This window comes from Hippocampus zosterae, chromosome 8, assembly GCF_025434085.1.
Source record: "Hippocampus zosterae strain Florida chromosome 8, ASM2543408v3, whole genome shotgun sequence".
NCBI classification, from domain to species: domain Eukaryota; kingdom Metazoa; phylum Chordata; class Actinopteri; order Syngnathiformes; family Syngnathidae; genus Hippocampus; species Hippocampus zosterae.
The window spans coordinates 19,008,998-19,024,662 of record NC_067458.1 but is presented as its reverse complement, the minus strand read 5'-3'; the positions used below and the strand labels follow the sequence as shown (position 1 = coordinate 19,024,662).

The following is a 15,665-nucleotide window of genomic DNA, read 5'->3' as shown; positions in this document are numbered from 1 at the left end:
GCGAAAAGTACAATATTGACTAACTACGCAGTTTCTGTCCACATTAGAATGCACGACAAAATCCGGGAGTCACTCAGTGATTGGTATGTCTTCTCTCCATGCACGTATCTGTAAATCTCAACATTTTAATAGGCCTGAAAAGAGAAATAGAAGCAGGTTTCTGGACAGCTTTATTATTTCACCAGCAACCCCGGCCCCTTTCCCCAAAAAGCCACTAATAAATTAAACTAACGCATACTTCACATTCATTCAAAGTGCAACAAGTTGTCTTGGCATCAAACCTGACACGGGATTGATCGATCCTGATCCGAACGTGCCCTTCGCGAAGCTGTCACTTTTTTTTTCTTTTACACCATAAGTTCTGTTGGCAGCATCTGTGTCAGTTGGCAAAAAAATTAAGAAATGGCTTCATTTACACCCCCACCCCACCTGTCTGATCAGCTTTGATTCGTTCCCGTTGAACACGTCGCTATTCTTGCATCGAAAATCAATTAAGTGTTTTCTTTCTCCATTTTGGGGGAGCGCTCCAGAGTTGGTAAATGTCATCCCCAACCATTTTCATCCTCCCAGTTGAGGTCATCCCCGTCGCCCCAACCGTCTTCTTCCGCCTGCGATACAGAAAGACAAGTTTTCATTAGCCACCTGTGATTTGAAGCAATATGACATTTCCCGTGTGTGCTTTATCTATCCTCCTATTTTGTACACTGCTTACAAGAGGCGAGTCAAGTACATTCTGGATCGGTACAAGCGCATGAGCCTAAAGTGCATTTCAACGTGGGAGAAAGACGGAATTACCCGGCAACTCCACCTTGTCCACTCACCTCAGTCACACTGGCGGCAGCAAACTTGTCAGATAGCATCGCTGCCGTCGCGTCCGCAGCGGCGTTGCTCGACGTCGGCGCGGCGGCGTCGCCGCTCGCGCTCAGTATGAGCAGAGGCGAAGAGGACAGCTTGATGTCCGGCACCATGTCCGCAAACAAATCCAGCTCCGGGTCTATTTGCTGCTGCTTCTTCACCTTAATGGTGAACTCCTCCCCGAGACCTCCCGCGCCCTTGCGGTACTTCTGACCCACGTGCTTGGGTTCCATCGGGGATTGATTGGCCGGTCGTGTTGTTGAGCTTAGTTTGAGAGGTTTGGAAGCTCCCGGTCTTCGTGGCTCAGTGGTTTGTCCGCCCGGTGGTGTCGTCAATACGACAGGAGCTGCAGGAGAGGACTCGGAGGTGGCTTCGGTGTCCTCAAAATCATCCCAAGGTTCTTCTTCAGCTTCGGCAGTCTGTTGTGGTGCGGCCGCATCGGAGGCCTCGATGAGGATGCGGACCGGCTGGCTCTTTCGGTCCTCACTCTCATCTGGATCGCTCCAGTCAGGCCAGTCCTCCCCGCGGCCTTTGACTGAGTGCGCCGTCTCCTCCGGGCTGGAAGTGTCGGTGTCGCCGTGCTGACCGAAGCCATTTAAGGGGAGGAACGTCGGTTTACTGACGCCTGCAACACAGACGCACCTGACTGTTGCCAAACTCTTTTATAAAGTGGATCTTTACAGCCACTATTATGGTTGTCCGCATGATTGTTATATTTCGTCCTGTTTTAAAAACTACAAAGCAAATATCTTGAGATTGAATTATTCTGCTAACTTTGCACTTCGACACAATAATGTGTCCATTATCCAGCATACTATTATTTGTCCACTGTAGTATCTGTGATTGCACAAAAGTGGGGCCTGGCCTGGCGAGAGACAACGAATGAGAGAGTATAGACGGCTGTTAGCTTAGCCGAACTGCACGTCGAGCGCCAGTTGTGGCAAGAGCAGATGGTGTGTAAATAAATTCAGTGTTTCTTTATTTGGCTATCATTTGTTCAATAAAGGGTTCAAAGTGCCCCGACAGCTTATGCGTGGAAGAAACCACGCGCAAAGCCATTACAAATACTATCGGTAGACGTAGCCTGTGACGACAACTAAAAGAACTGGAAAAACAAAATGAATTTTGAAAAAAATAAAAAAATTGTCCTACCTAATGTCGGTTCGAGCATGTAGTTTCTTGAAATCTCCCTCCTCCCCGTAAATCGCCCCGTGTTGCCCTTCGCCAGGTCTTGAGGCGGTTGGGGGAACAAATTCACAACCTTGCAAGGCTGCTCCATCTGAGGGGAGGAGCCTCCTATGATGTGGATGGGCGACGCTGCAATTGCAAGAAATCGACGTTCAGCCGCCAAATTGTCGTCTTCAACTCTTTGGATTGTCTTGTCTTGACTTACTTTCCGGCGTGGCCTCGGCCGACCTGCTGAACTTGGGAGACGAGCGTTTAAAGACTTTCGTTCTCTCCCCCCCGACCACCACCTGAGCCCCGAGCAAGGGCACCAACACCGCCAGACTCTGCAGCGTCATGGCGACCAGAGCGTCGCTGGTGTCTCTCATCCCAAGCAAAACCTACAAACATGTTGGGGGCGGGGGGGTGGGGGGTCGTCAATCAACATCACTTGTACACAGTGCGTCTTCATGAACATATGAGTGGGCGGAGTCAAACCTGAAGGAAAGTCACAAGATACCTGAGGTAGGATCTGAATCTTCAGCTCCTCGTGGGAGAAGAACGGAGCATAGATGTGGATGTTCGCCAACAACACCATCCGCACGTGTTCCTCGTTGACTTTGAAGAGTTTGAGGAGCTGCGGGATGACGTGTTTGCGGTAAAGGGCCGCAGACAGCAGGCATTCTTCCCCACTATTGCAATCTGTTCCGGGACACGAGAAACTTGGAGGGACCCGAATCTTTCGGAGCGTCACGCTGGCCGTGTTTTTTTCTTTTTTTTGTCATCGTACCTTTCTTTGGCTTGAGCAGATACGGCAGGAAGCTTTTGACCGCCATCGGCTCGGCAAAGACCAGGGAGTTGAGGAGCCTGGGGACGAGGCGTGCGGCGGTCAGCTCCTCGGGGAGGCTCTGGACTCTGTCAAGAAGAAACCTGCGCAAAACGAAAGAACAGAGCCGATCCAATCGCTTTTGAGCCAGACCCCCCCCCCCCAGATAACAGATTTCATGAACGCCTAAAAATTACTACAAGGGCCATTGAGGGTCTAAAATCACAGGTGTCAAACTCAAGGCCCGGGGGCCAGATCCGGCCCGCCACGTCATTTTATGTGGCCCGCGAAAAGCAAATTATGTGTGTGTCAACTTCCATGACCCTTACTCAAATCTGGACCAAAATGTGTAATAAAATAACTTTTTTTTAAAACCCTGTTTACACTCACTTGGACAATAATTGAACAAAAAACAGTTGACCGATTTCAAAACTACGAATCCATTAATTGGATTTGTTGTGTGCAAGGAACAATACGATGTGACGATTCAAAATGTATTCGGTTTGACTGGAAGACATAACTCCAAAGTGAGTTTGATACCCGTGGTCTAATGTGGGGGTCATACTTTGCCCATCCCGTGACTTAGAAAAATGAACCTTTAAGGCCACATTTAAGCCGACGAGCAACTTAGTCTCCAATGAACCCAACATGTTCACAGGAAGCGAAGATTCAAACCCCAAACCACAGAAGCGCAGGGGCAGACGAACTAACCACAAGACTCCCCCACCCACCCGAAATTGCAATGCAAACGTTCAAACTCGACTTTCACTCCTCACTTGAAGAACTCGTTTTTTTCTTCCTCCGTCTTCAGCGTGAGGCTGCTCAGAAAGTTCGTCACTTCCAGAAAGTCGTTCCTGCGCACCAGAACAAGCGCGGCGGCGTTTAAAACGACTTATCAAACCGTCCGGGCCGAGAACGGGGACCACGCAACCGGCGAGCGCCCACCTGAAAAAACCATGAGTCAGCAGGGAGCTGAGGGCCGGCCGACAGGAGGGGTCAGAGTTCAGCGGGCCCGCCTGCAGGGTCTTCTGCAGACTGTCGGCCGACTCCTGCGACACTGGACGGAAAGATGAACAAACGACTTCACGTGGGACACATTTTTGACCTTTATTAACCCTTTCATGCACCTTTTAACCTGATCGCACGATCAACCGTCCACTGTAGTAACCGCTGCCCCCGAAAGGCTTAAATAAAATGCATGAGGTCACTTTACTCACCGTAACCGTTCAAGAGAGGCAGGAGGGTCTCAAGTACGGAGCCAAAAGCGTAACAGTCCCGAGAGTGGGCGTGTTTATCTGGAAGCATTTTAAAGCCCTCCGACTGTAAAACAAACAACAACATCTTTCTTGAGGAGCCCAAAAAGTCGCCTTGTCATTGCAATGGAGGGGCGGGGACGTTTGATATGCTGACCTGCTCCTCTGGTGGAACACAGCTGGCGTCTCTCACGCTCTGAATACTAACAAGAAACTGCAAAACAAGCGCACATCAAATGTCATTACAGGCCAACGTTTGGTGTTTCAAAAAAAAAAAATCTTTTCAAAAAATTTTGAGTGAGGAAGTAAAAACTGATGATGAGTGTGACGAGCCACTGCACAGTCAATTTCATTTGCTTCTGCGTCCTTGAAGGTTTGCGTCATCCTACCTCCGGAGTCGCTTCCGAGAACTTGCAGACTGTCTCCATCCCTCCCAGTTTCCAATGTCCATCTTCACTGACAAATACAGACGAGATGCACACGTTGTTGTGGCTCGATTTGCCCTGGTGGTTCACAACAACGGGTTAGATAAGATAAGATATCCTTTATTTGTCCCACACTGGGGAATTTACCACCTCCAGCAGCAAGAATGTAGGTAGAAAGAAGACAAAAAAAAAAAAAACAACAACAAACACCGTTCAATTAAGTGCAATATAAACAGAAAATGGATATTTTCAATTTATTATTATTTTTTTTGCAATAAGATTTCTAAATTTGAAGCTCGCTCACTCTCTCGTGCAGAAAGACAATGGCTTGCAGGAGGTCGTAGATTCCGGCGCAGATCTCTTCGGGGGAGAGCCCGTCCAACTGCTGTTCCAGCGGTTTGACGCGCTCCGTCACCAGGTGGACGCTGCCATCCTGAACCGAGCAGGACAGGAAGCGCAGCAGGCACGGGTGCCTCAGGGTCTTCAGGTGCTGCGGCAGGATGCCGGTTTCATTGTGTTCAAAGCACAGACGATTAGCTTTCATTTCAGGAGGTTTTTAAGTGTCTGTTTTCTGTCCTTATAATAATCTTTTCACTTATATATATATGACACAGCTACATGTTTGGGTTATCGATAAGACAGAGGTGCGCTCAGACATGCATCCAAATTCGGGTTAGCTCGCCACCGTAGGAACAGATCTTCATCCTAAACACGCTCGGTGAACATTTTTTTTAATTCTTTTTCGAAATGAACATACCTTCGCCGCTTTATTGACCTTATCTTCATTGCCGCGCTTGTGAACAAACACAGAAGCGGCCCTTCCATCCTGGAGCACCGCCGAGAACATGGTGAGACCGAAGGGCAGGCTCAGGAGCGGCTCTTCCGGCGTGCAGCTCCGCACGGCGCTGCTCTCGGCGCCCATGGCCGCTCACCTTCCGCCGCACCGCACCTGAGGGAGGGCATGTGCAAAGTCATTATTTTTCAAAATCATTCGGCCCTCGTCTCGAGTAAACAAAAGCGTACCAGCCTAACAAAAAGTTTTTTTTAATTCCATAAGAAACAAACAATTCCATGAACACTGTTGGCTTTCAAAGGGCACAACGGCAATAAAATTCAACGGTGCGTTATAAGAAACCACTGATTTCCCAGTGATGTTTAACTCACACTTTCGACTGATTTGATGACATTCGCTTCCGCAAGGAGAAAATGGGAAAAGATGCCAATAATGTAAAGCAGTCCCCCATATCTAGTGACCTGATATGAAAGAGAGCCTGAACTGTTCCCTAATATCTCTGTCTTTATTTGACACTTATAAAGCCAAAGACACGAATGTGTTATAATAATAATAATAAAGATATATACGCACCAAATACAATACTACTCTACTCAAATGTATTTATAGAGCACTTTCAAACAGCCATCGCTGCATACAAAGTGCTGTACATGGAGCAATTTAACATATACAATAAACAGTAAATCAAATCGGTAATAAAGACGGTAGAAAGCACCAAACAGTAAAACCAAGAACAAATCTAAGTCATGCTGAGTCGAATGCCAAAGAATACAAGACTACGAGACACTTTCGGTTAGAGTAACTCAAGTAATATGCATGCAATATTACGCACATATTTCTACAATGAACCGGGATTGTTTATTCTCATATTTATAACCTATAGGTGAATTATGTTGCTTCATATTCATGCAACTATGAGATTACTTTGGGCAAGTCCTACAAACACGTCGAACAGAATGCGTTGTTTTTTTTCTTTTTTTGGCCCCCCAAATAAGAGCGAGCCGTATTTCCGCATCGTGGGAGACGACGTGCAAAGAGCCCATGACTGAGCCACCATTGCGGCTGTCAGAGCAGCACATGGAACACTTTGCAACCGTCATTTACCTGTTTAGACTCCACTGGCGAGGAGGACGTTTGTAGCCAGCCTCGCTAGTTGCCTGACCAGCTGGCCATTGCTACGACTCGCCGTAGCCCGTTTCGCGTCCAAACCACCATACGGCGCTTTATGAGTCTTATTAATTGACGCGAGTTATATCAATAGTCAGTTGGTGTTGTTTACAATAACGAAAGAAACTGAATGACGTTCATTCCGATATTGCTAACGCGTTGTAAACACGGACATTTCCGGTATAGATGAAACCATCACACACGGGGGTGATACGTGCACGTTTAGAAATCTTTCTCGCATTTCTGGTTTTGGACCTATTATTGCAGTCATTTCTATAATAATAATTACTGCAAACAAAAACATTTATTGAGTGATTTTAGGTGATGAAATAAATCGGTGGGAAATATGAACCTCTGCCTATTTTCAGTGGTAATGGTCTCGTCTCCAGTGGTGTGAGTTGTGACGCAATCGTAAGTGACTTCTGCCATATGGTGGCCAAGATTTTTTTTAAAATTTAAGTTGTTATTAAACTTATTCAATTTTAAAAATTAAAAAAATATATTTTCAATTTACGGTGCGTTGGTCGCTTTTCAAATTGCTGGTGCTTTTGTGCTTCAAGAGGTTTGAAGCGGAAGTCCAATCTTTTCTACATCTTTGGATGTAGATGACACAAAATTCATTAAAAAACACTACAGAAACGCAAGAGTCCAGTTGCATCCATTCAACGTTTCTGGTATACAATGACGAGGTTGACAAAGAATCTGCACAGACAGAAAAAAGAAAAAGAAAAATCCTCAAGCACTTTTTTATGGTGATACTGTGATCCTAAATTAAAACTGACGTTGATCGATCTGCTGTTTGGAAAACAAGTTACAAGAAAACAAGAAAGTTCGGTCAATGTCCCTTTTTTGGTGTCAGCGTTCACAATATGTGCAAATCATAATGTGTGATTTTGATTAGAAAAAAACCTGATTTCAGAAACAGAACAGAAATATCATCACAGGAAGTGAAGACATGACTTGCGGTTGGTTACTTCAGCAATAGCGACTGCAGTGAGGGGGAAAACAACAACACACACATCTTCATTCTGAGAGAAACATGGACGAGCTTGGTAAGACAAATTCTTTTCTGACTGATTTTCAGTGATTTCCAAATAAATCACTTGTCTTTGATTCTGAGGCAAAGTGATCTTATGTGATCATTATTTCAAACAGAACTTTAAAGTACATTATGGTATATAAAATAAGTCCTTTAATGCTCTCACTAACAGCCATGTTGCTGTCTCAGTTCTAATATCTTGCAGTTATCTAATGCTAAACTTAATGTTGCACATTCACAATCGAATCAGATTCAGTCCCAAAGGTTGTGTTAAGTTAAATACAATTTCAGGGGTGTATTAATTTAACATGATTCAGCAATATGAGAAGGGCAAAATATTTAGAGCAGGTTATTCCGGAATTAAAAAATATATATACAGTGTATTGTTAGATTAAATTACCTGCATTAATATCAGTGCAGATGTGCCAAGCATGAGCTCAACACAGTTGCGTAGTTTCCACGAGATTCTTTCAGCAAGTTTTACTTCTGTAAAAAGTGATGACATCATCTTCCTGAGGAAATCTGTTGGCATACATTAACTTCAACGAAATCACGCAAACATCTCTGCCCTCCGAGACAAGCTCTACAAAGGAAACACAATCATACCCTCCGGCTCAACCTTCAATACCAAAAGTGGAAAATCATTGGTGGAATAGTTTATCGCGTATGCCTGAATTTCAATGAAGTGTTTGAACGTGTTTTTTGTGTTACAGACTTGCTTTTGGAGGAACTAGCCCTCAATCCGACTGCTTCAGAAGGCAGCAGTGCAACCCTGAAAGAGGTAGAGGGACGTAAAGCCTTTGTTAGCATCAGCTGTGACCTGGCCCAAGTGTGATGTGTTGTTAGCTAGTTAGCTAAGATAAGATAAGATATCCTTTATTCGTCCCACACTGGGGAAATTTACAGCCTCCAGCAGCAAGAATGTATGTAGAAAGGAGAAAGAGAAAAAACAACAACAAACATCTTTCAATTAAATAAAATATGAACACAAATGGATAAATCGCAGCGATTTATTTAGCTAGCGATACAAAAAAAAATGCAGCTTCTCCTTGGATGATCTGCTAGCATGGCCGCTAAAAGAGTGCCTCGTGGTCAGCTGTGAGTGTGCGCATGTCATGGGCGAGGCCGAAAACTCTGTCAAAGTGTGGAAAACTCCCACAATGTTAGGATATATTCCAGCAGCCACAGGTGTAAGCGGATATACTTTATATTGGTGACTAGATATGTGTCTGCATCTGAGAGTGGAGCTCACCCCTGATAAAGACCCTTTTTTTAAACATTAATGCTCAACCACTTCACTTAAACGTTTGAATAATGAAATATGATCATTTATAAGACAAATCTGACTATTTTGTTGGTCTACTTTTATTTTTTTCTCTCAGGTGTCAGCTGCAGTCAACACTGGACCTAAAAAGGGATCTAACCTAAGACTTTACAGGTGTTGACTCTACGAATAACGTTCAAATATTGATCAAATGAAACCTCCACAGTTGGAACACAATCCCTTTTGTTGATGTCGGCTCTACTTGCTCAAATGTTTTTCTTCTTTCTTTTGCGCATTGAGGTCTTTTTTTTTCTCCTTCCAGCGTTTAACTTCTGCCATCATAAAACATTTATTTGCCTAGAGATATTTTTTCAAGTAATGTAGGATAAAGCGGATCAGAACGTAGATGGATGGATAATATACTTTGCATAAGGGTAGAAAACAAAAAAACATGAAAAAAAACCTAAAATAACAAAAATTTTGCTCTCGGACGTTTAACAGACTATATAGACTATATAGTCCATCATTGAAGCAAAACAAGACCATCCCATGTAGTTTTATACGGTGTGCAGTACATACTTTAGTATACAGTTTAATTTTGGTCTTATCTTATCTCAACTCTAATTGCCCCACGGGTATAAATAAAGTTTTCTGAATCTGAATGTCTCGCCCTGGAGTTTTAGTGAGCCGCCTCTTCCTGAGGCAGCTTCCCAGGACTCACCCACCATAGAGCTGGACTCCATTTTGCAAGAGCTGATGAGCCTGGGATCAGAGGTGAGTGTTGCATTACTTAGCGTCTTTCACACAACTAAAGTCTGAGTCTCCGATTTGGCCTTTCTGTGTGTGTGGAGTTCTCCCAATGTTGCCATTTTGTGTTTTCACCAACTTCCTCCAACAAAGGTCTGTCTATGTGTACCCTGTGATTGACATGGCAACCAATCCGGGGTGTACCCCACGTCACGGCCCGAAAGTCATCGGGACCGATTCCAGCATACTTGTTAGCTTGCAAAGAATAAGCAGAAGAAAACGAATGGGTGTCTTAACCGCTCTCACCAAGAGGGGGCAGCGTTGTTCCAACATGGGCACTGATGTCATCATCCCTCAGCTGACTTTTGAGCAAGCGACTCATGTCTGGCCTCCTCTCTCCATGTAGAACGCGACATCGTCACAGCTTTTACCGGAGCGGTCTGTTGAGAAGAAACCAAAAGACGGTCAACGGGATTTCGATGCAAAGGCTTCAGCCGGGAGCAGAGATACGGACAGTATCGATGATCTTCTCGGAGGACTGAGCACGGACTTGGAAAAGATTGGAGTCCACACAGCAGCCAAGGGTCGCTGCGCTGCCTGTAATAAAGTGATTGTGGGCAAGGTACCGGAAGGCTTGAAAATATATGTTGCTGTCGAGTGTGCGGGAGAGCATTTCAGAAACAGAAATTTGCGGACACAAAAAAAGATGAGGGAGTGTGTGAGTAAAAACATAACAGGAGTGTTTGAGCGCGGAGCGAAAATGCTCGGTGGTCCAGTGTTTAGCGCGTCGACCCCACAGTGCAGAAGTCGTGGGTTTGATCCCGGCTCTGTGTGGAGTTTGCATGTTCGTGGCGCGTGGCTTTTCTCCGGGTATTCTGGTTTCCTCCCACATTCCAAAAACATGCATGGCAGCCTGATTGAAATTGTTCCTCGGTGTGAGTGTGAGCGCAGATGGTTGTTCGTCTCTGTGTGCCCTGTGATTGGCTGGCAACCGGTTCTTGGCCCATCTTACATATGACAAAGTGCTTCTTTGCTGTCTTGCGTAGCTGGTGGCAGCATTGGGTGAAACGTGGCACCCGCAGCACTTTGCGTGTGCTGTGTGCAAGACGGAACTGAGCACCACGGGCTACTTTGAGAGGGACGGACGCCCGTACTGCAAGGAAGACTACGAGCAGCTCTTCGCTCCACGCTGCGCTTACTGCAAAGGGCCCATCGTGCAGGTCAGAGGTCATTCGTTCAATGACAGCCGACGATATTACTGAAATACTTTATGCACCAGCAGAAGCCGATTTTGAAATTGAATAATTCAACTTGAATCATTGCATTGAAAAATTCATTTGAATGTATCTGTTTGGAACTAGAGTCCATCAAACTGTATTTAAACGTATAGAATGCGTTTGATGTTCTTTGAAACCGTATTTGATCCTAATCGATGATTCAGTTCTGCATATTTTCCCACTCGGTTTTCTCAATACAAATTCAGTTCAGTTCCATCCGTTTATTCGTCCGTATTAGCAGACAAACACAAAACTCACACTCACGCCTACGGGCATTTTTGAGCTTCGATCAACATAACGTGCATGTGTGAGGCCTACACTATCGGTGACTGAATGCGTGTGATTTTCAATTATCAGCCTGGCCTGTCGAGTGATGTGAGACTCAGGAAATCAGAGAGTAAAGTGCTTTTAAGCTAACCGTTAGCCATTGTACGCCTTGAGTGGTTGGTTGGGGTCAATTGTGGAAAACGGCAAGTCGCGCGTGAATATGTTTGTTTCTTTTGTCACATTTGTTCAATAAAGCCATCGAAAGTGCAGCTGCGGCTCCTGTGGACAGATTACAATTCGTTCTAGCTAGCGCTATGCGCTATAATATATTAGCTAATGATGTAGTGTTACTTAAGCCAGTTGTGCTTTTTTTTCAGTCGGCAAATTGCACTTTAGCTTCTTTTATCAAGTGTGAAATGATCTCAAAGATCCCTTTAGACGTTCGAAAAATTGTTGCTGGCCAATCTTAGGGCACATATAGACAAACAACCATTCACGCTCCCATTCACACCTGCGAAAAATTTAGAGCCTCGTGTAGTTTGAACTCACATGATATACTGTACTCCTCACATTTCATTAGACTTGTACCGCATACCAAAAGTCAATCAGCGGGGATGAATGTAACATGTACAGGGTTTGATAACACGGTATAACTGGTCATGGATGTACAATAAGTAATATGGGGCGGCCCGGTAGTCCAGTGGTTAGCACGTCGGCTTCACAGTGCGGAGGTACCGGGTTCGATTCAAGCTCCGGCCTCCCTGTATGGAGCTTGCATGTTCTCCCCGGGCCTGCGTGGGTTTTCTCCGGGTGCTCCGGTTTCCTCCCACATTCCAAAAAACATGCGTGGCAGGCTGATTGAAGACTCTAAATTGTCCGTAGGTGTGAGTGTGAGCGCGCATGGTTGTTCGTCTCTGTGTGCCCTGCGATTGGCTGGCAACCGATTCAGGGTGTCCCCCGCCTACTGCCCGAAGACAGCTGGGATAGGCTCCAGCACCCCCCGCGACCCTAGTGAGGATGAAACGGCTCGGAAGATGAATGAATGAATGAATGAATAAGTAATATGTTGATATTTGCTGTTGCAGAACATCCTGACAGCTCTGGACCAGACCTGGCATCCAGATCACTTTTTCTGTGCACACTGTGGAAATTTCTTTGGAGATGACGGTACTATGATGAAATCCGCTCAAGGGGTCTTCTGAAAAAAAAAAAGGAGCAAATGACATCACTGGGGAACGTGTGTTCAAAGGTTTCCTGGAGAAGGATGGGAAGCCTTATTGTTCCGGTGACTTCTACCGGCTCTTTGCCCCCAAGTGCGCTGGCTGTGGGGGGTCAGTGACGGAGAAGTACCTGACGGCAGCCAACGGCACGTGGCATCCGGAATGCTTCGTCTGTGCGGTGAGCTCCTCACCCTCACACATACATAGTTACCTTGCCATCATCTCTCTAAAATCCACTCTGCAGTCTTCCATCCATGGTGTTGGGACAGTACAAATACTTTGTTACTACACTGAAGTAAATTCTTTTCTTTTGACTCCTTACTTTTTTTCAACCTCAGCAGATAATGCGATGTAGAAAAAAAATGAGAGTTAAATAGAGAGAAGTAAAGTCAACCCGCTGTTGCGATCTTGAGTGATGGAGTGTGGGTCTTGAAGTGTCTCAAAAACACAGGTGTCAAAGTCAAGGCTCGGGGCCCAGATCTGGCCCGCTATATCATTTTATGTGGCCCGCGAGAGCAAAACAAGCACGTCAAATTCCATGATGCTTGCTTAAATCCGAACCAAAATTTCAAATTGTCGTGTAATCCACAATAACACTCATTATTCTTGACTTCAAATTTTTTTTTGTGCGCTGTGTACCTGTATGTAATATCCACTAGATGGAGCTATGCTAAAGGGAAATACAATACATTCATTCATTCATTCATCTTCCGAGCTGCTTGATCCTCACTAGGGTCGCGGGGGGTGCCGGAGCCTATCCCAGCTGTCTTCGGGCAGTAGGCGGGGGACACCCTGAATCGGTTGCCAGCCAATCGCAGGGCACACAGAAACAAACAACCATTAGCACACACACTCACACCTAGGGACAATTTAGAGTGTTCAATCAGCCTGCCACGCATGTTTTTTGCAATGTGGGAGGAAACCGGAGCACCCGGAGAAAACCCACGCAGGCCCGGGGAGAACATGCAAACTCCACACAGGGAGGCCGGAGCTGGAATCGAACCCGGTACCTCTGCACTGTGAAGCCGACGTGCTAACCACTGGACTACCGGGCCGCCAATTTGTCTTTATTTATATCGAGCTTTCACAACCGCTGCAGCTGTAACAAAGCACCTAACAGAATATTTGAAATACTATATCCCAAAAAAAAATCTGAATATTGATCCATATATAAGGCACATTGGAATTTAAGGCGCACTGTTTAGAGAAAATTGAGTGCTTTTAGGTGCGCCTTATAGTGCGGAAAATACGGTCATCACAATCTCTACTCTGACTGGAGTCTTTTCACACGTGTATCGATAATTCTACATACTCACTGTTGCCAGCACTGCCTTTTCAGGACTGTCTGAAGCCCTTCTCTGACGGCCGCTTCATGGAGCTGGACGGCCGCCCGCTGTGCCAGACGCACTTCCACACACGTCAGGGCACTTTGTGCGGCAGTTGCCGTCAACCGATCGTGGGCCGCTGCATCTCAGCTCTGGGCAGCAAGTTTCATCCGGAGCACTTTGTGTGCGCCTTCTGTCTGCGGCAGCTCAGCCAGGGAATCTTTCAGGAGCACAAAGGCAGACCGTACTGCTCCATGTGCTTTAACAAACTCTTTGTGTGATGTGGAAAGGCATAAAAAAAAGGGCAACATAGCTTTTGCGGGCTTAACATTCATCACGTGCAGTTAGTCACTCAAACGATACGGCAAATGCAGAGTTTTGCTCACTAAGTAAAAATGTCACTCATTTCTATGCTCCGGTCTCCCATTGCCAATTTGGCTGTTTATTGGTATGTCTTCCAGTGGAGAGTTCAACATTGGACGAGTGGAAACTTCGTTTGGGGAGCGATGAAGCAAAGTGAAACGACACAATATCTGGCAGTCTGATGGACGAGTTATATTTAGCGCAGAATATTGTGTTTGCACACTTGTGAAAAGCGACAGAGATCCAAGTTTCATTTGTTCCATGACCGTGCTGTCACTCAGTACACTTGTGTTTTAAATATTTCCCCATTGAAAAGAATGGAAATGCATTTAATTATTTTCAACCTCCCTCCAGCAAACCATCATGGGTCTCCTTTAATGATACGACTGTATACAATTACTTAATAGAAGCAGAGTAATGGCAGAAATCAATATAATTTCCATGTATCCATCCAAGATCCGAATTGCTTATCCTTAAAGAAGTGAATACTTTTTGAACACTTTTTGCTTCAATTAAATGTACATTGTGCTCCTCCTTACGTACGCCTTGGCGGTAGGAAAATACAAAAATGCAGATATACTGTACATGGGGACAGAGGAGATGTCACAACTCAGCTGTACTATGACCTCATTCTTTGCAGAGAACAAAGAATATATGCATGTGGGTATCGTCATACTCATCTGTCTACATTTGTTACTTAATCGATTGTGTACAAATAGCCGGTTATAACATCGCCACGTAGATGCTACACACCGGTTAGAGCGGCGACAGAGTTTCCCGTTGTGTTAGCATTAGCATGAAGCTAGTGGACTTAAAGGCTAAACTGTGTCGTTGTTTTAAATCCAAATAACGATGTACATGTCATCATTTGGTGACATGACACCAGCTACATTCAAAAAAATGTTTTAAATGTGCAGTGGGAATTTTATTCCTTGCTAGCTGCCGGCGCGCTAACCGGAGTTTCCTTTACAACACTGGCTGACCAACTGGGTCTCGACGCACGCACCTCACCCCGCAGACAGCCTCTTCATTCGCCACACAGACTCCTTTGTAGCCGCATGTGGAAGATTGATGAAGGGGCTCAAGTCAACAAACTCGTTTTTACTGTTGGATGGAGCGTCCAAACATCACTGCGGTGCTCAAACAACTCATTCCCGGTGACGAGAGATGGATCAGCCACTAAGTGCTTTCGTGTTTTTTTTGGGGGGGTGGGGAGGAAAATTGTAGCACCGATGTACTTTGCACATTGATATGATTCATTTGTTACAATGAAAAATTACACCGTGTTGCAGTTCGGCAATTCAGAATAGAACTTATATGTTATCGTATGTTATTGCTGATTAAAATATAGCGTTCCCGCTGATATATTGTGGTTCAACTTCATCCGCTCCATTTTTTTAGCAGATTTTTTTAAACGTGGAAAATCAATATTCTTTTCACAGCTCTTTTCCACCTACAAGGCACTCAATGTGCCACACTGACTCCTCCCAACCCACAACCGCTGAGTCGGGAGATGACCACTTTTCCGCTGAGCCATACTAGACATCATTCAAAACTCTTGAATATTGATTGAAATGCAGTTTTAAATAAAGTCCGTACACTGATTGTAACTTGATTGCCAACATGATATGCGTTCATATACACAAGCGACTCAGCTAAAGTGGACGGTCGTGAAAAAAA

General features: G+C 45.1%; 2 protein-coding genes across 4 annotated transcripts; one reads left to right on the top strand and one right to left on the bottom strand.

The window, feature by feature from the left end:
• Positions 1-355: 355 nt before the first annotated feature.
• Positions 356-6,691, bottom strand: scyl3 (SCY1-like, kinase-like 3). The gene is made up of 14 exons (XM_052074774.1): positions 6,421-6,691; positions 5,281-5,472; positions 4,828-5,013; positions 4,488-4,601; positions 4,256-4,312; positions 4,063-4,165; positions 3,791-3,902; positions 3,622-3,699; positions 2,810-2,949; positions 2,540-2,721; positions 2,249-2,420; positions 2,008-2,172; positions 822-1,480; positions 356-608 (listed from the first exon to the last, which is right to left on the bottom strand). Exons 2-14 carry the CDS (start codon positions 5,443-5,445, stop codon positions 543-545), a joined length of 2,199 nt encoding a protein of 732 aa, XP_051930734.1. The 5' UTR covers positions 5,446-5,472; positions 6,421-6,691; the 3' UTR covers positions 356-542.
• Positions 6,692-7,378: 687 nt separating this feature from the next.
• On the top strand, positions 7,379-15,348 carry lpxn (leupaxin). Of its 3 annotated transcripts, none has more exons than XM_052074844.1 (9): positions 7,380-7,535; positions 8,236-8,303; positions 8,905-8,960; positions 9,470-9,560; positions 9,940-10,155; positions 10,580-10,753; positions 12,163-12,244; positions 12,327-12,475; positions 13,637-15,348. In XM_052074844.1, the coding sequence occupies exons 1-9, from the start codon at positions 7,523-7,525 to the stop codon at positions 13,901-13,903; spliced, it is 1,116 nt and encodes a 371-aa protein (XP_051930804.1). In that variant the 5' UTR covers positions 7,380-7,522; the 3' UTR covers positions 13,904-15,348. The 3 variants fall into 3 exon arrangements, with proteins under 3 accessions (XP_051930805.1, XP_051930804.1, XP_051930803.1); XM_052074843.1 differs by having other exon boundaries at positions 9,464-9,560; XM_052074845.1 differs by lacking the exon at positions 10,580-10,753 and having other exon boundaries at positions 7,379-7,535; positions 9,464-9,560.
• Positions 15,349-15,665: the final 317 nt, after the last annotated feature.

Coding starts and splice junctions, on each gene's coding strand:
- lpxn (XM_052074843.1), top strand. Junction 10,156..10,579: donor ATAAAGTGATTGTGGGCAAG/GTACCGGAAGGC, acceptor TGTCTTGCGTAG/CTGGTGGCAGCATTGGGTGA. Junction 12,476..13,636: donor CGGAATGCTTCGTCTGTGCG/GTGAGCTCCTCA, acceptor CTGCCTTTTCAG/GACTGTCTGAAGCCCTTCTC.
- scyl3 (XM_052074774.1), bottom strand. CDS start 5,445: ATGGGCGCCGAGAGCAGCGCCGTGCGGAGCTGCACGCCGGAAGAGCCG. Junction 3,700..3,790: donor CTGACTCATGGTTTTTTCAG/GTGGGCGCTCGC, acceptor TCTGGTGCGCAG/GAACGACTTTCTGGAAGTGA. Junction 2,173..2,248: donor GGCCGAGGCCACGCCGGAAA/GTAAGTCAAGAC, acceptor TTGCAATTGCAG/CGTCGCCCATCCACATCATA.